The sequence below is a fragment of the Narcine bancroftii genome, chromosome 4 (genome assembly GCF_036971445.1).
Source record: "Narcine bancroftii isolate sNarBan1 chromosome 4, sNarBan1.hap1, whole genome shotgun sequence".
NCBI lineage: Eukaryota > Metazoa > Chordata > Chondrichthyes > Torpediniformes > Narcinidae > Narcine > Narcine bancroftii.
This window is the reverse complement of record NC_091472.1, coordinates 48,497,322-48,519,360: the sequence shown is the minus strand read 5'-3', so window position 1 is coordinate 48,519,360 and position 22,039 is coordinate 48,497,322. Positions and strand designations below refer to the sequence as shown.

General features: G+C 35.3%; 1 protein-coding gene across 1 annotated transcript in view; it reads right to left on the bottom strand.

The window, feature by feature from the left end:
- rab3gap2 (RAB3 GTPase activating protein subunit 2 (non-catalytic)) overlaps positions 1–22,039 on the bottom strand; it is a 117,836-nt gene that overhangs the window by 20,932 nt on the left and 74,865 nt on the right. Inside the window, exons 16-24 of the mRNA XM_069931231.1 lie at positions 20,552–20,634; positions 20,052–20,116; positions 19,891–19,981; positions 17,374–17,501; positions 16,749–16,962; positions 6,201–6,298; positions 4,117–4,222; positions 911–1,071; positions 247–454 (exon numbers count right to left, since the gene is read on the bottom strand). Of these exons, the coding sequence (XP_069787332.1) occupies positions 247–454; positions 911–1,071; positions 4,117–4,222; positions 6,201–6,298; positions 16,749–16,962; positions 17,374–17,501; positions 19,891–19,981; positions 20,052–20,116; positions 20,552–20,634 (1,154 nt within the window). The remainder of the gene's footprint in view (positions 1–246; positions 455–910; positions 1,072–4,116; positions 4,223–6,200; positions 6,299–16,748; positions 16,963–17,373; positions 17,502–19,890; positions 19,982–20,051; positions 20,117–20,551; positions 20,635–22,039) is intronic.

Genomic DNA, 22,039 nt, shown 5'->3' with positions numbered 1-22,039 from the left:
ACCAAGTTGCACATTTTTTGGGACATGATCGGCAGATGCTAGAGGAGGACACACTTTAGCAACTATTTTAGCTATGTCCCCTCACCAGGGCTCTGCTAAAAGTTTATGGGTCCCCTATCCTCCATGTGAAACAGCCAAGTTTTCGTTTCCCTACTTATCTACTACTGCCTATGTAAGAGACTTTAAAAAATATTCATGTCACCTGAGCTGAAAAGAAATCAAGGCTTTTACAGGAAGGGCTCTTACCTCTCCCACCCTCCAAAAGTTTTTTGACAGAAATGCGGGAGAGTGGTTCAGAATTACAGCAGGTTGGTTTATTCCCTTTGCTCTGCAGAAGTGTTTGGAGAACCAGGCAATCTTCAAGCTGCCTCAACAACATATTCCAATGTTCCATATCAAGAGATAATGCTTCCCAAGAATCAGTCATTCCACCTGAAGCTTCAATTTCTTCCTGCTGGGAAACCAGGAAGAATAAAGTCAGATTTATATTGGCAAAATAGAGAAAACTTGGCCAACTACCTGTAAATTAAAAAATAAAATCACTGCATCCCTGCAACAATTTCAATTGTCCAGCTCCTTAAACACACTGCTCAAATGGTCATCTCTCCGTCGTCAAATGGGAGGCAATTTCTTAAATTCACGATCAGAATCCTGCCTCTCCCATTGCTCCCCACCCCTGCACAGCATATGCTGGACCAGAACTGATTGGTCAACGGCCAATGTGACAGAGAGCCAATTAAAAAAAAAATCAGGTAAATTAAATTCCTGCATTTGGCAAAGAATTTTAGAAACATCTTCAGGAGTTCTACAGTACTCCAAATGGATTATGGGCTTAATTTGGACAATTAATGTAAAAGAACAACAGGGTACCACTTGCTGTGGATTTGTTACAATAAACAATGTTACTCACATCTTTCTCAGTCAGACTATTTGTTACACTTATGGATACACTCCTTCCAATAAGTGCAGCTAATAATGCAGCTCCAATATTCTCTGCCCGTGCACATACAGTGCGCATTTGCTGCCACCAAGGAGACACTGACTGATGGTCCCATGAAACATCAATGGCACCTGAAGAACAAGGATATCAGATTAGACCTAGATTACACTCAGCACACAAGATACATTTCCGCCCCTCCCCCCCAAGCCATCAGGCTCCTGAATTCCCAGAATAAACGTGGATAGTGTACCATGGACTTTTACTGTACATGTCTTAATATTTTAATATTTCAGTGTGTTTAACTTCTATTCTGTGCTGGGAACCCAATGTGAATCACCAATGAACTGCCCCAAAATTCAGCACGGGAAAGCTGCCTGTGAGGATTGGTGCTGGATGAGTGAGGCGAGCATTGTGGCTGCTCTTCACTGAGATATGGAGCCCCAGGGATGCACCCAGGACAACAGAATAAGTTCAGTCCTTGCTGAAAACTGTTAACACCTGCTTTGCATGTTGACATACTCCTCAGCACTTACAGTTTCTATCACAGTGTGGCACAATAATAGCAGAGCTGGTATCTCAAAGCAAACCAGAGCTCCAGTGCCCTCTGCATGGAGTTTACAAATTCTCTCTGTGAATCTGTAGGTTTCCTCTGGGTGCTCTGGTTTCCTCAATGGCCCAGCTTTATTGGAAATTGCCCTTTGTAAATTGGCCTGAGTATGTAAGCAAGTATAGAATCTTGGGGGACAAGGTGTGAGGTGGGGGAGGAATAGATTACAATGAGAATTAGTTGGAAATGGGATTGCTCCATAAACCATTATAAACTTGGATGGAATGGCTTTCTCTTTTCATGCCACATAGAAATGTGACAATCACCTATCATGCAATTCAAGCCATCAATCACTACTGTACTAATCACCAAACATATATCTCCAGGCTGTGGAGATTTAAAAAAAAGGAAGAAAGCAGCTTCTATCAGATTCAAGAAAAGGTGATGAGAGGGGATCCAGGCAGTCTGTCAATACACGAAGCTTCATATTTTGCTGCAGAGTGGCCATTCCACACACCCTGCCTGTCCAATATCAGCCCCACAGACACCCTTTCCCTATAAAATTATGAACTGACAACTTACCGGGGGAGTTCAAACAAAGGGCAGGATTTTACATCAGGTTCCTGGTTCACAACAGCAGAAGAACTAATATTTACATCTGACTCCTCTGCTTTTTAAAATCACATAAATGGGAGTATAATTACACTAGCACATTCAAGGAAAGTGTGCTCTAATAATGGAAGAAGAAACAAGATAATGCAAGTGTTTAGTGATCATGGAAATCCCATGATTGGTGAAACTCGCAAGAAGGTCAAATTTAACACGAGAGCTATGTGTATATTTTCAAACCCAAGGTAATTGAACATTTCTCCGTGGCCCAGTGGGAATCCTCCAGGTATGCAGTTTCCTCGTCCAATCCAAAGACATGCAGGTTTGTAAGAAATTACCCACTGTAAATTGCCCCAAGTACACAAGTTAGTGCAGTGTATATCTGAGAAGATGTCAAAACTTAATATGCTGGTTAGTTATTTCAACATGTCCCTTTGCAGATATTTCCTACAGTCTGCACATCACTCCCACTCAAGTCTTCTACTTGCATTTCTCTCTTACCAGTTCTGATGATAGATCACAGATCCAAAACTTTAACTGTTTTTCTTTCCACAGATGATGTCTAAACTGCTGAGTTTTTTCTAGCAAATTCTGTTTGTGTTGTATATTCTTACATACAATAGTGTTTGGACTGAAAGTGTGTACTTAAATTGTCCAATGATTATTCTCTGTGTTCTGCAATCTCTAAACTTCATTTTAAACAGCCTTTGCTTACGTTGCCTTCTTACCCTTAGCTTTGTCAATCATTTCCACGATCAACAATCTTTAACCCATTATTTGATGACTGATGATCATGACCAGTCCTACATACTTCAAAATCTTTGATGAATCCTATTTTACCTCTTCATAGTCATTATTTTTAAACTTTCAATTTTTTTTTTCATTTGGAGATACCACAATCCCGTGTTGCCCAAATACACCAGTTAACCTACAAATCCCATACATTGTACAAAGGTTGCAGGTTAATTGGCGTAATTGGTATATTCAGTGATTTAGGGCACAGGCTCAGAGGCCATAAAGGTCTGTTACCAAGATGTACATATATTTTTTAAAAATACCTGTATCCCCATTCATAGGATTAAGACAAACAGATAAGTAGATAGAATTTAAATATCATAGCACAGTTAAGGACAGATGAAAAAAATGCCAGCATCACCAACATTGCTCAACTTCCACAAGATGGACAAAAAAAATGAAATGGAAGAAAACTAATTTGCAGGGGATTTGAGGTAAGGATTGGAAAAAGAGGAATCTGTCTGTTTTTTTTCCACCAAAAAGGATACGCATGACAAATAGTTCTCTTCTGTTCAATGTGATGCGGCAAGGGCCTGGGACAGTGATCCAGAGATAAGAGTTCAAATCTTACCACAAGTTCAAATAACACAAACAGATGAAATTACAATAACTTTTTCCTCTTTCCAATACAAAATAAATCTCCAGGTCATTTCTGGGGAAAGATTGGTTTGTTATAACATTAGTTAATAGATATTAATATCTTGTTTTAAGATATTTTGTAATTTTAAAAAAGTTAGTTAGCTCAAGCACTACTTATGAAACTGATTTTTTTGGCCTCTCCTGTAGCAAGCTGAAATGGTGGTGGTGAGCACACTACTTGGACTGATGGTGGTTTTTTTGATGCTGCCTCCTCAATAATATGAAAGATATTTTACAAAACATTACATGAATGATATATATCCAAATTATGACCAGGACAATATTGTAGAAAAGAGGGAAGTGCTTTCCAATTGACCTTGGAATTATTGTAGTGCACTCAATACCGGAATGACGTACAGACTTCAGCAAATGTTTAATCACATACACGTGCATTTGCTTTCATTAGTTGATAAATCTTTCTTGTGAATCTTGCAGATAATTCAAGGACATTGAGACATCAGGTGGTGAGTTTATTGCCATCAAGAGACAAACATATTTGGTTCTGGTGAAGAACAACCCCAAACGGCAGTAACTTTGACATAATCTGCAGCATTATCATGGTAACTCCGAAAAGTCAGGCATTCACCTTTCATTTTGATTAAGAGTGATAGTGTTATATGGAGGAAGCTGACTGATTCCTGATTCTTGAGGATTTCTTTCTCCCTGAAGAGCCACGTGGAAAGAAGCAGTGACTAGAAGGAAAATAAGATGAAGAAAAGTTATTCAAATTGCATTCTCTCTTGCCAACTTCAATACATGGATTAAAATGTTAAAAATATGCAAAAATTGTTGAATCACACTATATCCAACAGCAGTACTACATTGATCCAGTAATGAGGTTATTCAGGAATTAATTTCAAATTATGAGTGATACAAAATACAGTAACTACCAGTATATTAAAATGAGGCAAGTCAGGTAGAAACCATCAACTCATAATGGTCAAGGCTTGAAGTTTAATTAACACAAAGCATTAGACCAGTGGTTCTCAACCTTTTTCTTTCCACTCATATACCACTTTAAGTAATCTCTATGCCATCGGTGCTCTGTGATGAGTAAGGGATTGCTGAAGGTGGTTTATGAGTGGAAAGGGAAGGTTGAGAAATATTACTGAAATATTTTGCTTGAGAAAAATTGCCATTGGCCCCTTTCCTTTGACGTTATGAAACCATGCACAGAATTAATTAATTAGATGCGATTAAAATGGTGGTTTTCAAACTTTTTTTTTGCACCCACATACCACCTTAAGGAACCCCTGACTAATCACAGAGCACCTATGGGATAAGAATACTTAAAGTGAAAGTGGTATGTGAGTGGAAAGAAAATTGTTGAGAATTACTGCATTAGACCTTTCAATCATTGTACTGATTCCTTAAAACAGCACCCATAACTCCACTTATAATGTTCCACAAATAACTGTTCAGTTCCAACAGTGATGGAATATGATGCTTGAGCAATATTAGTGATATAAATGGGTACCCAATACATAATATGCCAAAACATAAAATTGCACAGCTATTGAACATTTGTAAATTTCAAGTAAGTTGTCATTTCCCAGCCATGAGTGGCACAATGGCATAGCTCGCAGATCTGCTGCCTCTCCATCAAAGACCTGGATTCAATCCTGATTTAGAATGCTGCCTACATGGAGCTTGCACATTCACTCTGCATCTGTGCAGTTTTGCTCTGTGCTGTTTTCTTCTCTCATGCCAAAGAAGTACACAATGGTAGATTAAGAGGCTACTTTAGATTGGTTCTAAAGTGTAGGCGAGTCGTAAAGTCTGGGAGGTGTTCATGAAATTGTGGGAAGAATAAAAATAATGAATTAAAGTACAATTGTGGTGAATGGTCATGTGGACTTAGTGGCCAATATGTTTTCTAATCACAAACAATCCACTTACTTTAACAGTAATTACAAAGTTTAAATAATATTTAATTTACAATTTTTGGTTATACTGGCATTGTTTTTTTAAAAAAATGACCTGCTTTCAATTTTTAAGTTTTTTTTTGCTGTAACAAATAGTGCATTACTCTCCCCACATAGAAATATATATATTTTTTTTACAATCTCCATAATACATTGCACCCAACATTTTAAATTTATGAAATTCATTATTATTTATTAACATAACCCTTTCCTAAAATGAGGAACAATTTTCATATCACTGAAAGTATGAGGCAATGGAATCTAAATACAGGTGTTTCCTTACTTATGGTGTTCCAAATAACGATTTTCCGAAGTTACGATGGTTTGAATCCGTACTTTCCATTTTGAATACCAATCTGTTCCCGCGCTTGTGATATGCGGTTATCTACACACTTACAATAATGGGCAATGGCAGCATCGTGCGAGAGTATTGTACAGCATACTCTCTCGTGAGGCTGACTCAACCTCAATGCTTCAAACATTCTTCATTCCCAGCGTGCTTTCAGCTGCATACGATAATGGTATTTTCAGTGTGGAATAAAGGTATTCAAAATTTAATGATAAGAAATGGTAGGTGCTGTATTCTTTTTTGATTTGTGCTTTTTTGACATGATGGGTTTGCCGGAACATAACCCCATTGTAAGCTGAGGAATAACTGTATATACTAATTGAGATGAAATTATTTCTGTGATCAGTATGTACCCACATCAGATTTATTTATCTAAAGTGTACACTAAAAACATACCAAAAATTGTTGAGGCCTCACTCCTGCGGACTCGAGCAAATGGCACATTTCCTCCACAGAGCATTTTCCACAGAGACATTTCCAGAAAAAGAAATTGCCTGCAATTACAATTGGGAATGCAAAAAGGTGATTTAAATACTTTTTCATTCTGTTGAACTTTGAATTTGTCTATTCAAGATACAAATCCTTTCAGAATATGCTCATGCAATGAAGAAATGCCATCAAATTTATGAATGAAAGGCAAAGAAAAACAATTTACAAACCAAAAGAACAGAAAAGGTATTGCCTCATTACTTCTTTTTAATTTAGAAATACAGCACGGTAACAGGCCCTTTTAGACTACAAGTCTATGCCGTCCAATTCTACCCAGTTAACCTACAGGTACGTTTCAAATGGAGGGAGAAAAATCAGAGCCTTCAGAGAAAACCAACACAGACCTGGGGAGAATGTACAAACTCGTTACAGATAGCGTGGGATACGAACCCTGGTCTCGATTGCTAGCTCTGTTAAGGCACTGTGCTAACCACTATGCCAACAATGCCACCCCACCCCAACTTTTCCTCCCCATATGCATACAAATCTTCCAAATATCTTGGTTAAGAATTTGGGGAGTTTAATCCGTAAAGGGTGACTTCAGAAAGTGATTATAAGAAATACTCTGTCAGAGCCAGTTTCCAATTTAACTGTTGTTAAATGCAAGGCTAAATCAGGTCGCATCATGACGCATTAAACAAATATACCTTTGTGTAATGCTTCACATATTCTGTGTTACAGCATGGTTTCAAGGTGACGGCTCTTGGAATGGTGACTAGGCTTATATCATGGAATGTAAAAGGTATGAATAGTCAAATTAAATGCTAAAATCAGGGAAATTTCCATTTTAATTAATCAAAACATTCCATTTGTACTTCATAACACTTTATCAGACAAACAAGGACGTCATGTTATTCTTACAGGTAATTTATCCCTAACCCTAATAAATTGGTTGTTTTTGGTAATGTATAAACCCCAACACTGATGAGCCAGAATCTTTTTAAAAGATTTTTTAAAAAACTGTACCTGATTTAAGTCGATACTTTTTGTAAAAAAAAATATATTTTTAAGGAAATACAGAATAAATGGCTCAATTAATATAATAACAATAATACATTGAATTCAGTCAATGAAAAACATTCATAAGGTCCAAAAAAATAGTTCCTCTTCTCCCAGTGCCCCCTCCCCAGATTTGAAAGAAAAAGGGACAGACAGCAGGGAATAGAGGGAGATCAAAAGAAAGAAAATAGTAAAGAATAATCAACAAGAGCAAGGTTCACATCTCAATCACATCATTTTATAAGTTTTAAATTTCTAATAAGGAGTATACTAATTGACAAATATCAAAATAAGGAGGATACTAATTGACAAATATCAAAATAAATCGTATATTCTGGGCATTTAAGTAATCTAAATAAGGTTACCAAATTTTGACAAATATACTATATCTATTCCTAACACTACAAGTAATCTTCTCAAGGGGAATACAACTTTGCATTTCTGTGTTCCAAAAATCAATGTGAAGTAGGGAATCAGATTTCCATATTGCCGCTATACATTTCCTGGCTATTGACAAAGAAATTTTAATAAATTTAGATTTATTTCTGGAGAAGGTAACTTTTATAACTGCCAAATTTCCTAGAAGAAACAATTTCAGGTCTACAGGGAAGGTCTCCCCCAGTTCTATCCAAAAGAGTCCTAATTTTGTAAAAGGGCACTAACATCTATACCACACCTAAAACATCTATCAGAAAATTTTGTTTTATTTTTATGTATCTTTTGATGTGCAAGATATAATTGATGCTGAAAATTATAATGAATCAGTTAACATCTAGAAATAATATCTACACATAGATCTGACCAGCATTGTGGATCGATTACAATGCCAAAATCCGATCCCATCTATCTCTTGATCTATTTTGTCCAGATTTTGAGCTTTGATCTTGGATCAGACCATATATATTAGAGATAGATTTGGTAGCACTCCCATTTTGAATTAGAATTTTCATGACTGAGCACATTGGTAGGTTCATTAATGGTTCCCAGTTTTCCCTCAAAAAAGATATTTAAGTCAATACTCACAGGTATTGGGAGGGGACTTTACTTGTTGGGTAAATATTGTTCTTGATCATTTTTTTTCTAAACCTGCTGTTCTAAGTAAATCTGCAACTTCAATTCATTTTTTTTTGTTTAAAGAAAATTTTGGTATTTCAGATGTTTGGCATTTTTTGTATCCTACAGCAGAGAATGTTATTTTCTTTCCCCCAAATGTGTATCGTACCCATTCTTGGGTTGATTATTTTTTAATAGATAATTGATTTAATTGACCAAATCATGTGAATATCAAGGAATAGTGATATCTGACCATGTTTCTGTTATCTTGTCCTTGAACTTTCTTGACATTTTCTTTCACAAAGATACATTGGTGTTTTAATTCTACCGTACTCTCAGATAATGATTTTTAAAAATTTTATGGAAAAACAAATTCAGTTTTTCTTCACTATAAATTCTTCTCCAACAATTTCTAACATGATTGTCCATGAATGCATATCTGAGAGGGAAAATTATTTCTTATATCACTAATATATAGAAAAAGACTAATAAGGAAAAATTAGAATTAATTTCATTTTTATGCAGATATGGATCTATTATGTGAGAAGTGTAAAATTTTTGAAGCTTCCCTGATCCATATGTTTGGAGATTCTGGAAAGATATTTTCAAAACTTTATCAACGGTTCTTAAGATTAATTTGGAACCTTGCCCATTAATTGCTTTGTTTAATTTTTCTCTTAATTCAGATAAACTTATATCGGCATCTCAAGAAAAGCTTTTGGCTTTTACCACGTTGATAGCCAGATTAGCAATTTTATTGAATTGAAAAGATGACTCATACCCTACTCATACACAGTGGTTATATGATGTAATGTCCTATTTAAGTTTAGAGAAATTTAGATATAATATCAAAGATAGAAATTTTCAATTTATGAAATTGTGGGGCCCATTCTTAGAATGTTTTTATAATTGAAAGAATGAACAATTATTGTAGGGTTCTCTGGGGATTGCCGGTGGTTCCACATTATTGTTTTTTTTTAATTAATTCAAAGGTAACCTTGATTAGAGGGAAGGGTTATAATAGGGATATCATTCGTTTTTTCCCCTTTATTTTATACGTTATTTCAATAAAAGGGTTTAAGGTGGTTGCAAGGATCAATTCAATTAAATATTTTTGAGGTATACCAAGCAATTATTGATGTAGTTTTATCTACTTTTTTCATTGTATTTTTGTGCATCCTTACATTTATACAAATGAATTATTATGTAATTGTCAATTTTGTATTTATGCTTGTATGTTAAACTTAATAAAAATATTTTTAAAAGAATTAATCAGATTAAATATTGATTTACAGTATGCACAAGTTAAAAATCCTTCTTTATATAATAGGAGATTTGAACTTAAAATTAAATTTGATCTTCTTTCTACTTATCCCATTGCGCAGCAACTTTTGAGGTGGAGTCAGTTCTATATCCATGGTGAAAAGTCTGGTCAGCTTTTGGCTAGCCAGTTGAAAGGAATGGTTGCTAAGAGACAAATTAATAAGATTCAGATGGAAGATGGTACAGATACTACTGACCATTCTAAAATAAATGATACCTTCAGAGAATGCTATTCCAGATTATATTCTTCTGAATCCAATTTTTAAAAATTGTATTTCAATGTCAGATTTTCTGGACTGCCTTAATTTTTCTGTTTCTCAGAATAAACATACGAGTCTGGAGGCACCTATTTCTCAAGAGGAAATACCTTCTGTAATTTCATCTTTACAATCTGGTAAATCTCCAGGACCTGATGGACACCCCATGGAATTTTATAAATCCTTTTCCAAATTGCTTGTGCCCAATTAAGTTCTGTGCTTAATGACTCATTTAAACAAGGAAATCTGCCACCATTTAATGAAGCTTGTATCTCTCTTATTCTGAAAAAGGGGAAGGATCCATCTGAATGTACTTCTTAACGTAGATAAGAAAATTTTGTCTGAAATATTGGCACGTAGTTTGGAGAATATTTTACCAAAAATCATTTCTGAAGATCAGAATGGTTTTATTAAAAACCATTATTCTTATTTTAATATACACTGTTTATTCAATATTTTATATTTACCTCCCAATCCTGCCCCTGAATGTGTTCTCTCTCTAGATACAGAGAAGGCTTTTGATTGAGTGGAATGCTGTTATCTATTTGCCACTTAAGAAAAATTTAATTTTGGACCATGTTTCATTAAATGGATTAAATTATTATATTTATGTCCTACTGCCTCAATTCTTACTAGTTTACAGCAATCAAAACCTTTTGACCTTCAATGGGGTACTGTCCAGGTTGTCCTTGAAGTCCATTACTTTTTGACTTGGAAATTAAAACCTCGAGCAATTGCTCTCCATGAAAGTAGAGATTTTATAGGGACGCATAGGAACAGCATTGAACAAAGTTTTCTTATACACAAATGATCTTTTGCTTTTTGTATCTAAACCAGATTTTTAAAAAACTAAGCATATTAGCTTTGCTTTCTCATATTAATCAGCTGAATCTGCATAAAAGTGAACTTGTACCTTTAAATGGTTCTATACCAAGATATTCTACTTTCCCTTTTAAGCCTATCTCGGTATTACAATTACTAGGAGTTATAAACATCTTTTTAAGGAAATGTTTTCTACTTTATTTAATTAGGTCAAATTACTGCTATGGAGATGGTCACCTTTATCCATTTCCATGGTTGGATGCATCAATTCTATCAAAATGAACATTTTACCTGAATTTTTGTATCTTTTCCAATCTATACCAATTTTCACTCCTAAATCTTTTTTTGACTCATTTGATTCACTCACATCTTCCTACATATGGCAAGGAAAAACACCCCTGCTTAAAAAGCTAAAGAATGGTGGATTGTTGTTTCCTAATTTAAGATTTTATTATGGGTAGTCAATATATGTAATTTGCATCTCTTGTTACATTTCGATAATATATTTGACCACCCTTCATGGGTAGAAATGGAACTGAATTTTACTAAAAGTACTTCTATGTTGGGAATTCTAGGGTCTTTTTTTAATCCTCTTCTTAATATAAGCTAACTGACAATCCAATAATTAGACATAATTTGAGATTATGGCCATAATTTAGAAGTTTTTTTTGGATTTCAGAGTTTTTATCCTGTCACCCCTTTTATATCTAATCATCTTTTTCAACCTTCTTTGCAAGATATATTCTTTAACGACTGGCACAAATTGGGTACTAAATGTTTTAAAGATTTTTTATTTGAAACAATTAGGTTTCCTTTAAACAATTGGTGGTAAAATTTAACTTACCAAACACTTTTTTAAAGATATTTACAAATTAGACATTTTGCTCAGTCTCAAATCCCTGATTTTCCAGCAATCCCTGAGGCAAACATCCTTGATACACTTCTTGATTTTAACTAATGAGGCTATTCTTAAATCAAGCAAATTATTATAAGTAAGAGATATTAAACCTTTATGAGAAAGTTGTAAATCAAAAATGATTAGAAACAGGATCTGAATCTTTCATTATTGGATGATGTTTGGGACTTTATTTATAATCTGATTAATACTATCTCCTTCTGTGCACAACACTTTGTTGCAATTTAAAGTTATCCATAGAGAACATGTGTTTAAAGTTAAATTGTCTTGTTTTTATTCAGATAAAAATCCTCTATGTGACAAATGTAAAATTGGTGATGTTTCTTTGGTTCACATGTTCTAGACTTGCCCTAGTCTGGAAAAACTTTGGAAAGATATCTTGCAAATATTAACAGTAATTCTCAAGTTCATACCTTGCCTTTAATTGCAGTATTCAATCATTTCAAGATGATGTTTTACTGACTCCAACTCAAAACCAAATTTTATCTTTTACTTCATTAATACCTAGGCGTGCAATTTTGATTAAATGGAAAGACAATACTTCACCTACACATACACAATACATAATATCGCTCAACCATTGTACAAGTTTAGAAAAAATTAGATATGCTATTAAAGATTCAAATATTAACTTCCAAAAGACATGGGGCCATTTATGGACTATTACCATAACCTAACGAATTAGGGTTGACCTGATGCTCTGGTGTTGTGCTGTCCATCTCCAGGTTATTGCCACTTGATTCCTACATGTTAGCTTTTAACCTTGCTTAGTGGTAGGGGTCCTGAATTATAAGGTTTTTCTCTTCTTTTGAATTTTATAATATATAACTGTACTGTTCAATTGTGCTGAATATAAACATCAATAAAAATATTTTTAAAAATAATTGATTGTCATGAATGTGTCATGAAATTCATTGTTTTGTGGCAGCATCACAGTGCAAACGTTTCTATAAACCACATTTTGAAATAAATAGTCGTGCAATAAGAAGAAAAATACAAAGTAATGTCATGTCTGTGGTTCATTGTTAATTCTGCTGAGTGTTTGTGTTTAGGCTCCTGTACCTTTCCACCCTCTCCCCCCCCCCCCCCCCCCACTAATAGTAGCAGAGTGAAGCAGGCATAGCCTGGGTGGTGGTGGGTCATTAAGGATAAAGGCTGCTTTCTTAAGATACCACCTCTTGTAGATGTCCTTGATGGAGTGAAGTCTGGTGCCAGTGATGTTGCAGGCTGAGTTAACAACCCTCTGGAGTTTTTCCTGTCCTGAGCATTGGCACCTCCATGCCAGAAAGTGATATAACCAGTCAGAATGTTCTCCAGAGTACACCTGCAGAAGCTTGAGTCTTTAGTGACATACTGAATCTCCTCAAACCCCTCTCAAAATATAGCTGCTGGAGAGTCTAGTTCATGATTGCATCGACATGGAGGCTCCAGGACACATCCTTGGAAATTATGACATCCAGGAATTTGAAATCTCCTTGGTTTTGCTAACATTGAGTGCAAGGTGGTTGTTGGTGTTGTGTCACCACTCAACTAGCTGATTTATCTCCCTCCTGTAAATTTCCTCAGTGCTATATCTGATACTGCTGACAACCCTGGTGTCATGAGCAAATTTGCAGATAACATTTGAATTAAATTGTTTTACATTTAAAATGTCAGAACTTGGCACTATCCAAGCTCTCATAAAAGGGAGGAGATGAGTTATCTAACACTGTTTCAGGAGACAGTCACACTGTAATGGATCTGTGTTAATATTAGTATTTAATGGTAAAACTATATTTCATATATGTATAAATATATCTTAGTAGAAGTTAGTTTTTGGTAAATAGGGCTCATTTACATTCTACAGACATACACGGTTCTTTGCAGCTGGTAGCTGGCTCCAGCATCAACAAGTGCATTTGCATTTTAAACAACATTGACCACAGAAGCCAGTTTGAAAGCAAGGAGAAGAGATAAAAAGATTTTTGTGATGGTTCTTGAGGTAAGTGGGACAATAGATTGTTTACTCAAATATACAAGAAGCCATTTTGTTAGTAAATTCCAGACAGCCTGGAAACAGGAGAGAACCATAAAACAAAGTTAATTACTTTGATTCTGTAAGTAAGTGGACTTGGATGCTTTTAGCACATTACTGTGAAAAGACATTATGAACTTCAAAGACAGAAATGATGTCACATATCATGTGACAAAGATTTGTTGGCCAAAATTGTTGGAAGTGGTCCCTAACAGGGAAGATTCTAGAGCAGCAATGGCAGCAGTTTCTGGGAATAATTAAAAACCCTCAGGATTGTTTCATCCCATTGAAAAAGCAGCATTTGAAAGACAGCATAAAACAAAAGAGAGGACATACAGATTTGAAAAAAATCAGCTGGAAGGCAGAGAATTGGGTAGCTTTTAAAAATCAACTGAAGGGAAAAAAAACAATAAGCAGAGAAAAGTTTAAATATGAAAGTAAGCTAACCAATAACACAAAAAAGAAAATGACACTGAACAAGTGGTAATGGGAAACAAAAAAATGGGAGATGAACTGAATAAGTATTTTGCATCACTCTTTGCTGTGGAAGACACCAGTGTTGTGACAGAAATTCAAGAGAGTCAGGGGGCAGAGATGGATGTAATTGCTTTACTAAGGAGAAGGTGCTTGGGATACACTCCTGGATTCTAAAAGAGTTGGCTGCAGGGATTGTGAATGCTTTAGTAGAGATCTTACAAAAATTCCTCAAGAGATCCCAGTCCTCTCAAAATGAATGCGAACATTGCATTTGTGTTCCTTATTACTCATCAAAACATTCTGAATATTGAAAGGGCAAGATTGTGTGCATGTAGAGAAGATGTAGTTGGAGAGTCTGGGACCAGAGGCCATCACCTCAGAATAAAAGGATGTTCCTTTAGAACAGAGATGAGAAGAAGTTCCTTCAGCTAGAAGGTGGTGAATCTGTTGCCATGAACTGCTGTGGAGGCCAGGTTATTTGGTATATTTAAACTAGAGGTTGATAGGTTATTTAGTTGCCATGGGTGTCAAGGTTATGGGAGAAAGCAGGAGAATGAGATTGAAAGGAAAAAATGTATCAGTCTTAATCTAAATGGCAGAGTAATTCAATAGGCTGAATGGCCTAATTCCGTTGCTAAGTTTTACAATGCTGTCTTGAACAATATTGTTTTTACCTCTTTAAAGATTTTTTTTTGTTTTGAATATTTTATTTAAAATTTTTCCAATCATGTCATTAATAAACAATTAAGAAAATTTCGATCATTACATGATGGTTATAAGCCCTACCATCCCTTCCCTCCTTAAACCCCACCCAAAAAAAATTATGTAGAAATAAATCTCGGAGGATCACTTTCCAACAGACAGGACTCAAGCAAGGTTTATATGATCAATTCAAGGAAGAAGATTAACACAGATCTCAAGAGGCTGGACAAACACCACTACATATTTATACCTAAAATTTGCATATACGGGCTCCAAATTTGCAAAGATATAGCATATCTCAAAATGTATGCAATTTTCTCCAAGGCGAATCAGTTTTGAGTTTCTTCATTCAATCTTTTCATACGCAAATGTGAATCCAATTTCCAGGTCACTGCAATACACTTTCTTGCCATCACTAATGCCATTTTAACAGATTTCATTTGGTATATTGATAGTTTCAACTTGGGACTTGTTCCTTCTATATTTCCCAATAGAAATAAATCTGGGTTTTGTGGAAATACAATGCCTGTAACTTGTTCTAAGAAATGTCCTAAGTCCACCCAAAAAGGCTTTACCTGGGACATATAACCATACAACCACTTACAGCATAGAACAGGCCAGTTTGGCCCTACTAGTCCATGCCGTAACAAATCCCCACCCTCCTAGTCCCACTGACCAGCACCCGGTCCATACCCCTCCAGTCCTCTCCTCTCCATGTAACTATCCAGTCTATCCTTAAATGTAACCAATGACCCCGCATAACCAAGTTGAATGCAAGAAAGTTGCTATCTCTTCACCATGTCTAAAACATTGATCTGGTAAATATGTTTTCATTCTATTCAATTCCTGTGGCATCAAATATAGTTGATGTAAAAAAATTGTATTTGTCATACAATCTCGACAGAGATCTGACCATCTTTGCTCATCAACTGTAATATTCAAATCCAGCTCCCACCTCTGCCTAGACATATGCACTCCCTGTTAAGTAGTTCCTATTTGTAGTAATAGATACAAATAACAGAATTGCTTGACCCAACTTTTCCCTCAGTTGAAAATAACAGTTATTCCATTATTAGTTGTCCAATATTAGTTATTCCAAATTTATTCCTTAATTGTTCAAATTATATCAATTGGCCTTGTTCATAACAATCTTCAATATTTTAATATCTTTACAAAACCAAATATTTTTAAAAATCGATAGTCCTTTGAAAAAAGTACAAGATAGCTTTGATTCAAAGGCACCTTGGGCGATATGCTTCCTTTCGTTCCAATCCCTTCCAAGATGTCGACAAATTACTACTTCACAAAGCAGTACACAGAAAAGTGCTGGAGAACTCAACAACTCATGCAGCATCTATAGGAATGTTGAAAATTCGGTTGACGCTTTTGAATAAAAAGATCAATGAATGGGGAAGAAGGAGATGGGGAGGAGAACCGACTAACAGGTAAGAGGTAATAGTTCAAGTTTATTATCATTTGATTGTATACAATCAGACAATCAGATACACAATCAGACAAAGCAATGTTTCTCCACACCATGGTACACACAAATACACAACACATAATAATCACATACATAGAAACACAAGGATACAATTTAAAATAGAGAGAGAGAGAGAGAGAGAGAGAGAGAGAGAGAGAGAGAGAGAGATAGAGAGAGATAGAGATAGAGAGAGAGAGAGATAGAGAGATACTGGTGGAAGGGTAAAAGAAAAAAGTTAAGTAATAGGAAAGAGGGCATTGAAGCAAACATTGCACTAGGAAACAAAGCTTTTGAATGGAATGAAAAGAATTCAATATTAACAAACTGCTATGGCTAACCAGCGGCTCATTTACCAAATACCAGAAAAATTATATTTTTGTGCCACTAAAATTAACTTTATAATACTTACCCAAAACAACATATTCTTCTTCATCTACTTTCTTCACATTAACTGTTTCTTTTTCATATTCAAGATATTCCAAGAACACTTGGATTGGAAGTTTATAATATTCATCTTCCTCAAACTGAACTGTACTTTTGGTAATTCCTAGTCGATAATTATCCAGAAGTGTTTGAATTTTTGCAGATTCCCTCTCTTCTAATCTTAGCAAAGAAGCCAATTCCTTTCAACAAATATCACAAAGAAGAAATACATATGAAAACATGATAGAAAAACAGCAATATAAAATTTTGATTTTTCTAAATGATTCTAATAGAGTTTTTGTTAAAAACACATACAAAATATACAAAAGGAAAAGTCCAGTGTGGAAAGACTTTTTAGAATGAGTGTTAAACCTCTCTGTGCTCAGTTTCTGATGCAGGATCCCAATCAATAATTCCTTCCCCTAACAGATGCTGTTAAATTCACTTAATTCCTCTTAAGTTATTTTACTCCAAATTGCAGCACTTGCAGATTCCTGTGTTTCCGTCCACAGTATTTTTTTATTAAATTATCGAATGACAATGCCTTTCTAAACATATTTCCCATTGCCTATGTGCATTCAAACACAAGGAAAGCATTAAAAATTACTCACACTATTAGTTTTGGCTCCATTCTGCTCCACATCTTCAGAGTTGAGTTTGCTTACACATGCATAAAGGTGAAGTAATTTCAACTGGCTGAGGCAAAATTGCAACAATCCTTCATCCACACTTTCAGGATCTATTGAATGTATACAGGGAACATGGTACAATTAATAAACAACAAGTAACAAAGACAAATACTTTACTTCTGAGGTTTTCCAGCACTTTTGTGTATTGCAAATACATGACAACTCCAATTATCTGAAATGGTCGGGACCCGGCCTATTTCAGATAAACAATATTTTCAGATAACTGGTCATATAAAAAAATTAACCCAGTAGCAACAGTAAAACACTTGTAACGGTGTTTAAGCAACAACAAAGGAAGGCTTTTTAAGCATGAAATAATGTTTAATTCTCACCAAAAAAAACAACCTGAAGAAAATAAGATAAATCCAACATCAAAAACTCAAAATTCTACTCAGAGGTTTTTGCAAAATTCCAAAATTTTTTCAACCTGTGATGTCAGTTCAGCTCTAAAAAAAAAATTCAGATAACTGAGGATTTCTGATTGTTTTGGATATCCTCATTTATCCAAAAATTTTCAGAGCCACTTCCAGGTCCAAAAATATTTTGGATAACTGAGGAATTTGGATAACCGGAGTTGTTCTGTAATATGAATAGCTGAGGCCGAAGTGTTGAACATGAGACCACTAGTCACTGTTAGCCGCCCACCAGTTTGCAAACGTTACCTCTTTATACTTTATTTCTGGAATCTTAACCTCTTATATTGGACATTATCAAAGGCCTTCTGAAAATACAAACACACTGGATTATTCTTATTTCTTATTCTATCAGTTAAATCCTCAAAACACTCAATTTGTGAGACACAATTTCTTTCATATATCAATGTTGATGGTCTAATCCCTTCAATTTTCCCCAAGTTCTTTGTATGTCATCTTTTACAATAAACTTGTATTTTCTTTTCAGCTAATGTTAGGCTAAATGGATTATAGTTCTGGTTTGAATTTTTTCTTTTAGTGTATTTTTATTTGCCATCCTCCAATCTGCACAAACAGTTTATCAATAGAATTTTGGAAGATGACAACCAATGAATTCACCATTTCCATGGTTACCATTTCAGTACTCTGCAATATTTGACACATCAACTTGCAAACAAATTAATTTCTCCAGTACTTTGTATTTATCCATTTCTTTTCATTGGACTCTATCTTAATCATAATTGTACTGTACAAACTGTTCTCTTGACACAGAAGACGCTGTTTGAACATGGCAATCAAGCGGGCTGCACGGGGCGTCACCAGCATGTTACCATCGGCCGCTACAAAATGGGCTCTTCCAGCCAATCGGCAGATCATAAAAGGGCCGATCAGCGTCCAGGGTGGCACCAACCACACCTGTCGACGACGCTGCAGCAAAATGGGCCAATCCAGCCAATCGCTAATGGTGGGTCGTGAGGACACCAATCAGAGCCTGAAGGAACACGGGTCATGCCCGTCTGTCACATGGGAGCCAGGGTCAACCTGACTATAGAAAAGAGAGCAGCCAGTTCATTAAATCAGTGTCAAATGCATTCCTTGTTGTGTGCTTCTTAAAAAAAAACTCTTCTGAATACCGAAGAGTCAACTTTGAGAATAAATACCTTGGGTATTATTCCCTTATCACAATCCAATAACCTCTGTTACAAGCACACAAGACATGGCTATAACCAGCTTTTGATTCTGTCTAGACCAAAATCAAACTACCTGCCAATTTTCACCTGCCCTGGGCCAAAACATGAGCGTGACACTTGATGCATTATTGAATGAGTACAATTTGTCAGGTGAAACCTTTGTCTGGCATAGAATATTGATGCAAATTCTTATCCATTTTCATAGTCCAGGGCAACTATCTGGATAAAGGACATGAAACTTAACTTTTGACATTAAAATGATTCTCCAGTCAACTGTATTTTGACATTTCAATATTTAATGGTTTTAATTAAACTACTTTTGTTTTGTATTGAATACTTTACTTTTGTTTTGTATTGAATACTGAACAGTACAACACAGGAACAGGGCCTTTAAAGTTTTTGCAAAGGTACACGGAGCCTGGACTGTCTGGCTTGAGCAGACCTCTGGCATTTTAAATGGAATCTCTTTTTGAAGCGTTTGTATCTGACCTACACTAAAAAACCTGTCACTATTTATCTCCTTTAAAACTTATCTATATACAATATAAAATATAACATAACCTATCACAGCAACGTGACTGAGTCGAGGTGAGAGGCCAGTAGTTTGGCTTTCCCCAGGGGCATCATTTAAAAAGTTCTGACATTCAACAAACGCTGCTCTTTTAAGTCTACCAGCCATTTTTTGAAAAGCTTAACTGCAAAAGGATTTGTGAATCTTGTTTAATAACCACAAAGGTGCACTTAAATGTCTAAATGAGGTTCTTCATATTAATAGAAAATGAAGAAAAATATTCTAAGATTATTTACTTACCACACTTAATTGAATTTGTACCCACCTTGGTTCATTAAGTTGTCCAACAATGCTTGGATTAAATTTGTTAAACAAGATAGCGGGATATTTTTACTTGCTAGTAGTCTTTCTAAAGCCTGCATTTAAAAATAAAATTACTAAAGAGTAAAAGTTATAAGAATTATTTTTATATGACCGTTTAATTACCTGTTTTTTCATGGTAGGATATTTAATATCAAGAAGGTGCATCTTTATCTCGGTTTCTAAATATTCTGGTAACAAAGACAGAATGCCAGAATGTAAGATTAATGAAAATTATGAAACAAAGAAACATAGAAACAAATGGTCATCCTTTTTCCAACATTTATCCACATAAATAACAAGAGCAAGAGTTAACATTTCAAAAGAACATGCAACCTAAACATCAGAAAAATGGGTAAAAGTAACAACAAATTGTTGGATTACAGTATTGATTTAAAGCAGAAATGAATTTTCTTTCTAAAATACATGGATCGATGCTGTTAATTTGCACATATAAAGATTACTACTAAACCATCCTTGAAACCCAAATGAAAATTTAGTTTTAATCTGATAAAAGCTGATCATTCAACATCCTAGGAAAATCAATTTTTTGCTTTGTACTAAATAAATTGGTAGCATCACCTACAGTTAAAATGTGTTATGATTACAAAAGTTATGATACCCACCAGGATTAGAAACTTTGGCTTTCAACAAAACAGTTAGTTGCTTCAATAGATGCATGTCCTTTGCTCTTTCACTTTTTTTGTCACTGGGAAACAAAATACTGCATTAATAATATTTTTTATTTTATAAATAATTGTACAGCTCAATCCATTAAATCATCAAACAGCAAATTTGTAATATTAAACATTTATGCACATCTTCACATACATAAAAACACATTTTACTGATCATGGAAATTTGAAATGATTGAGTGAATTCCACTTGAACAATTCATAGCTTGTTGCATAAAATATTCCTCCAAGGCACCCACTTGAATTAATTAATTCCGTAAAGAATGAGGCAATATTTTAGTATTTACTTGAAATATTTACTATTTAAGGCATAGTTAATTAAAAATCGAAAGATATAATTTTTCAAGTGGATTATCCTACCTCCTCAATGACAATATACTAATCACAAAAATGTTTGAACCAAAATTGTTTCGAGTTTTTAAATTGTTCATATTTTATTTTGAAGGTACACAAGAACTGAAGGAACTCAGCTGGTCTTGCAGCACCCATGGGAGATAAAGATCTATTGCTGACATTTCAGGCCTGAGCCCTTCTTCAAAGAATGAGCAAACAATAAGCAAAAAATCAGGAAATCTCAGAATAGAGATAGTGCTGGCTGGGAAAGGAGACCAAAAGGTGTTAATGGTAAGAGGTGAAGTAAGAATCGATTTTGCACAAGACTGCAGATGATTAATTCATGAGCAAACAAAGAAAGGCTGGAGAAACTTAGCAGGTCAGGTAGCATCAATGGAGAGAAATGGTCAGTCAGTAGGCCCTTTCAAATTGCCTTGTAAAATGGGGTTAACCAGGCAATTTACTAGGTTGAAGACCCAGGTAAAGGGCCTTTTGAAAGGAATGAACCTGGCAAGCTCAGTCAAAATCTACCCAGATCCCAGAACTATCTCAGAGGTGGTCAGGGAACCCAGTAAAATTTACATGGGTGTCCTCCTGGGTCATTTTGAAAGGGGCTCACCCGGTAATTATGGAACCTTAAACAGAAAGGGAACTGAAAGAACACAGGGAACAGGGGATTCCCTGTGTCTGCATGACAAGACACTCACCATGTCATCGCAGGGGCGGGAATCCCCCTTAAATTGCCAGGTTGGCGATTTAACGGGTAGGTTAGGCTGCTATTGGAAAGGTGCAGGAGGCACACACTATCCAGAAATCTCACCCATGTCTTAGGAGGGCTACCCGGGAGCTGCAACTTCAAAGCACCATAGTGTTTCAGGTCAGAACCCTTACTTGGGACAAGAATTTTAACTTACTTGAAAGCTGAACACTGTCAGCCACAGAGCTCCAATACCTGTTGGTCGTGAGGAGAAAGATGGTAGAGATTTGCAGTACACCTAAACTGAGGATGCTGACTGAAGAAAAATCAATAGCCTGGAGGTTCTTTTCTCCAAAATCAATAACACTAAAAAATCCTTAAAATTGTGA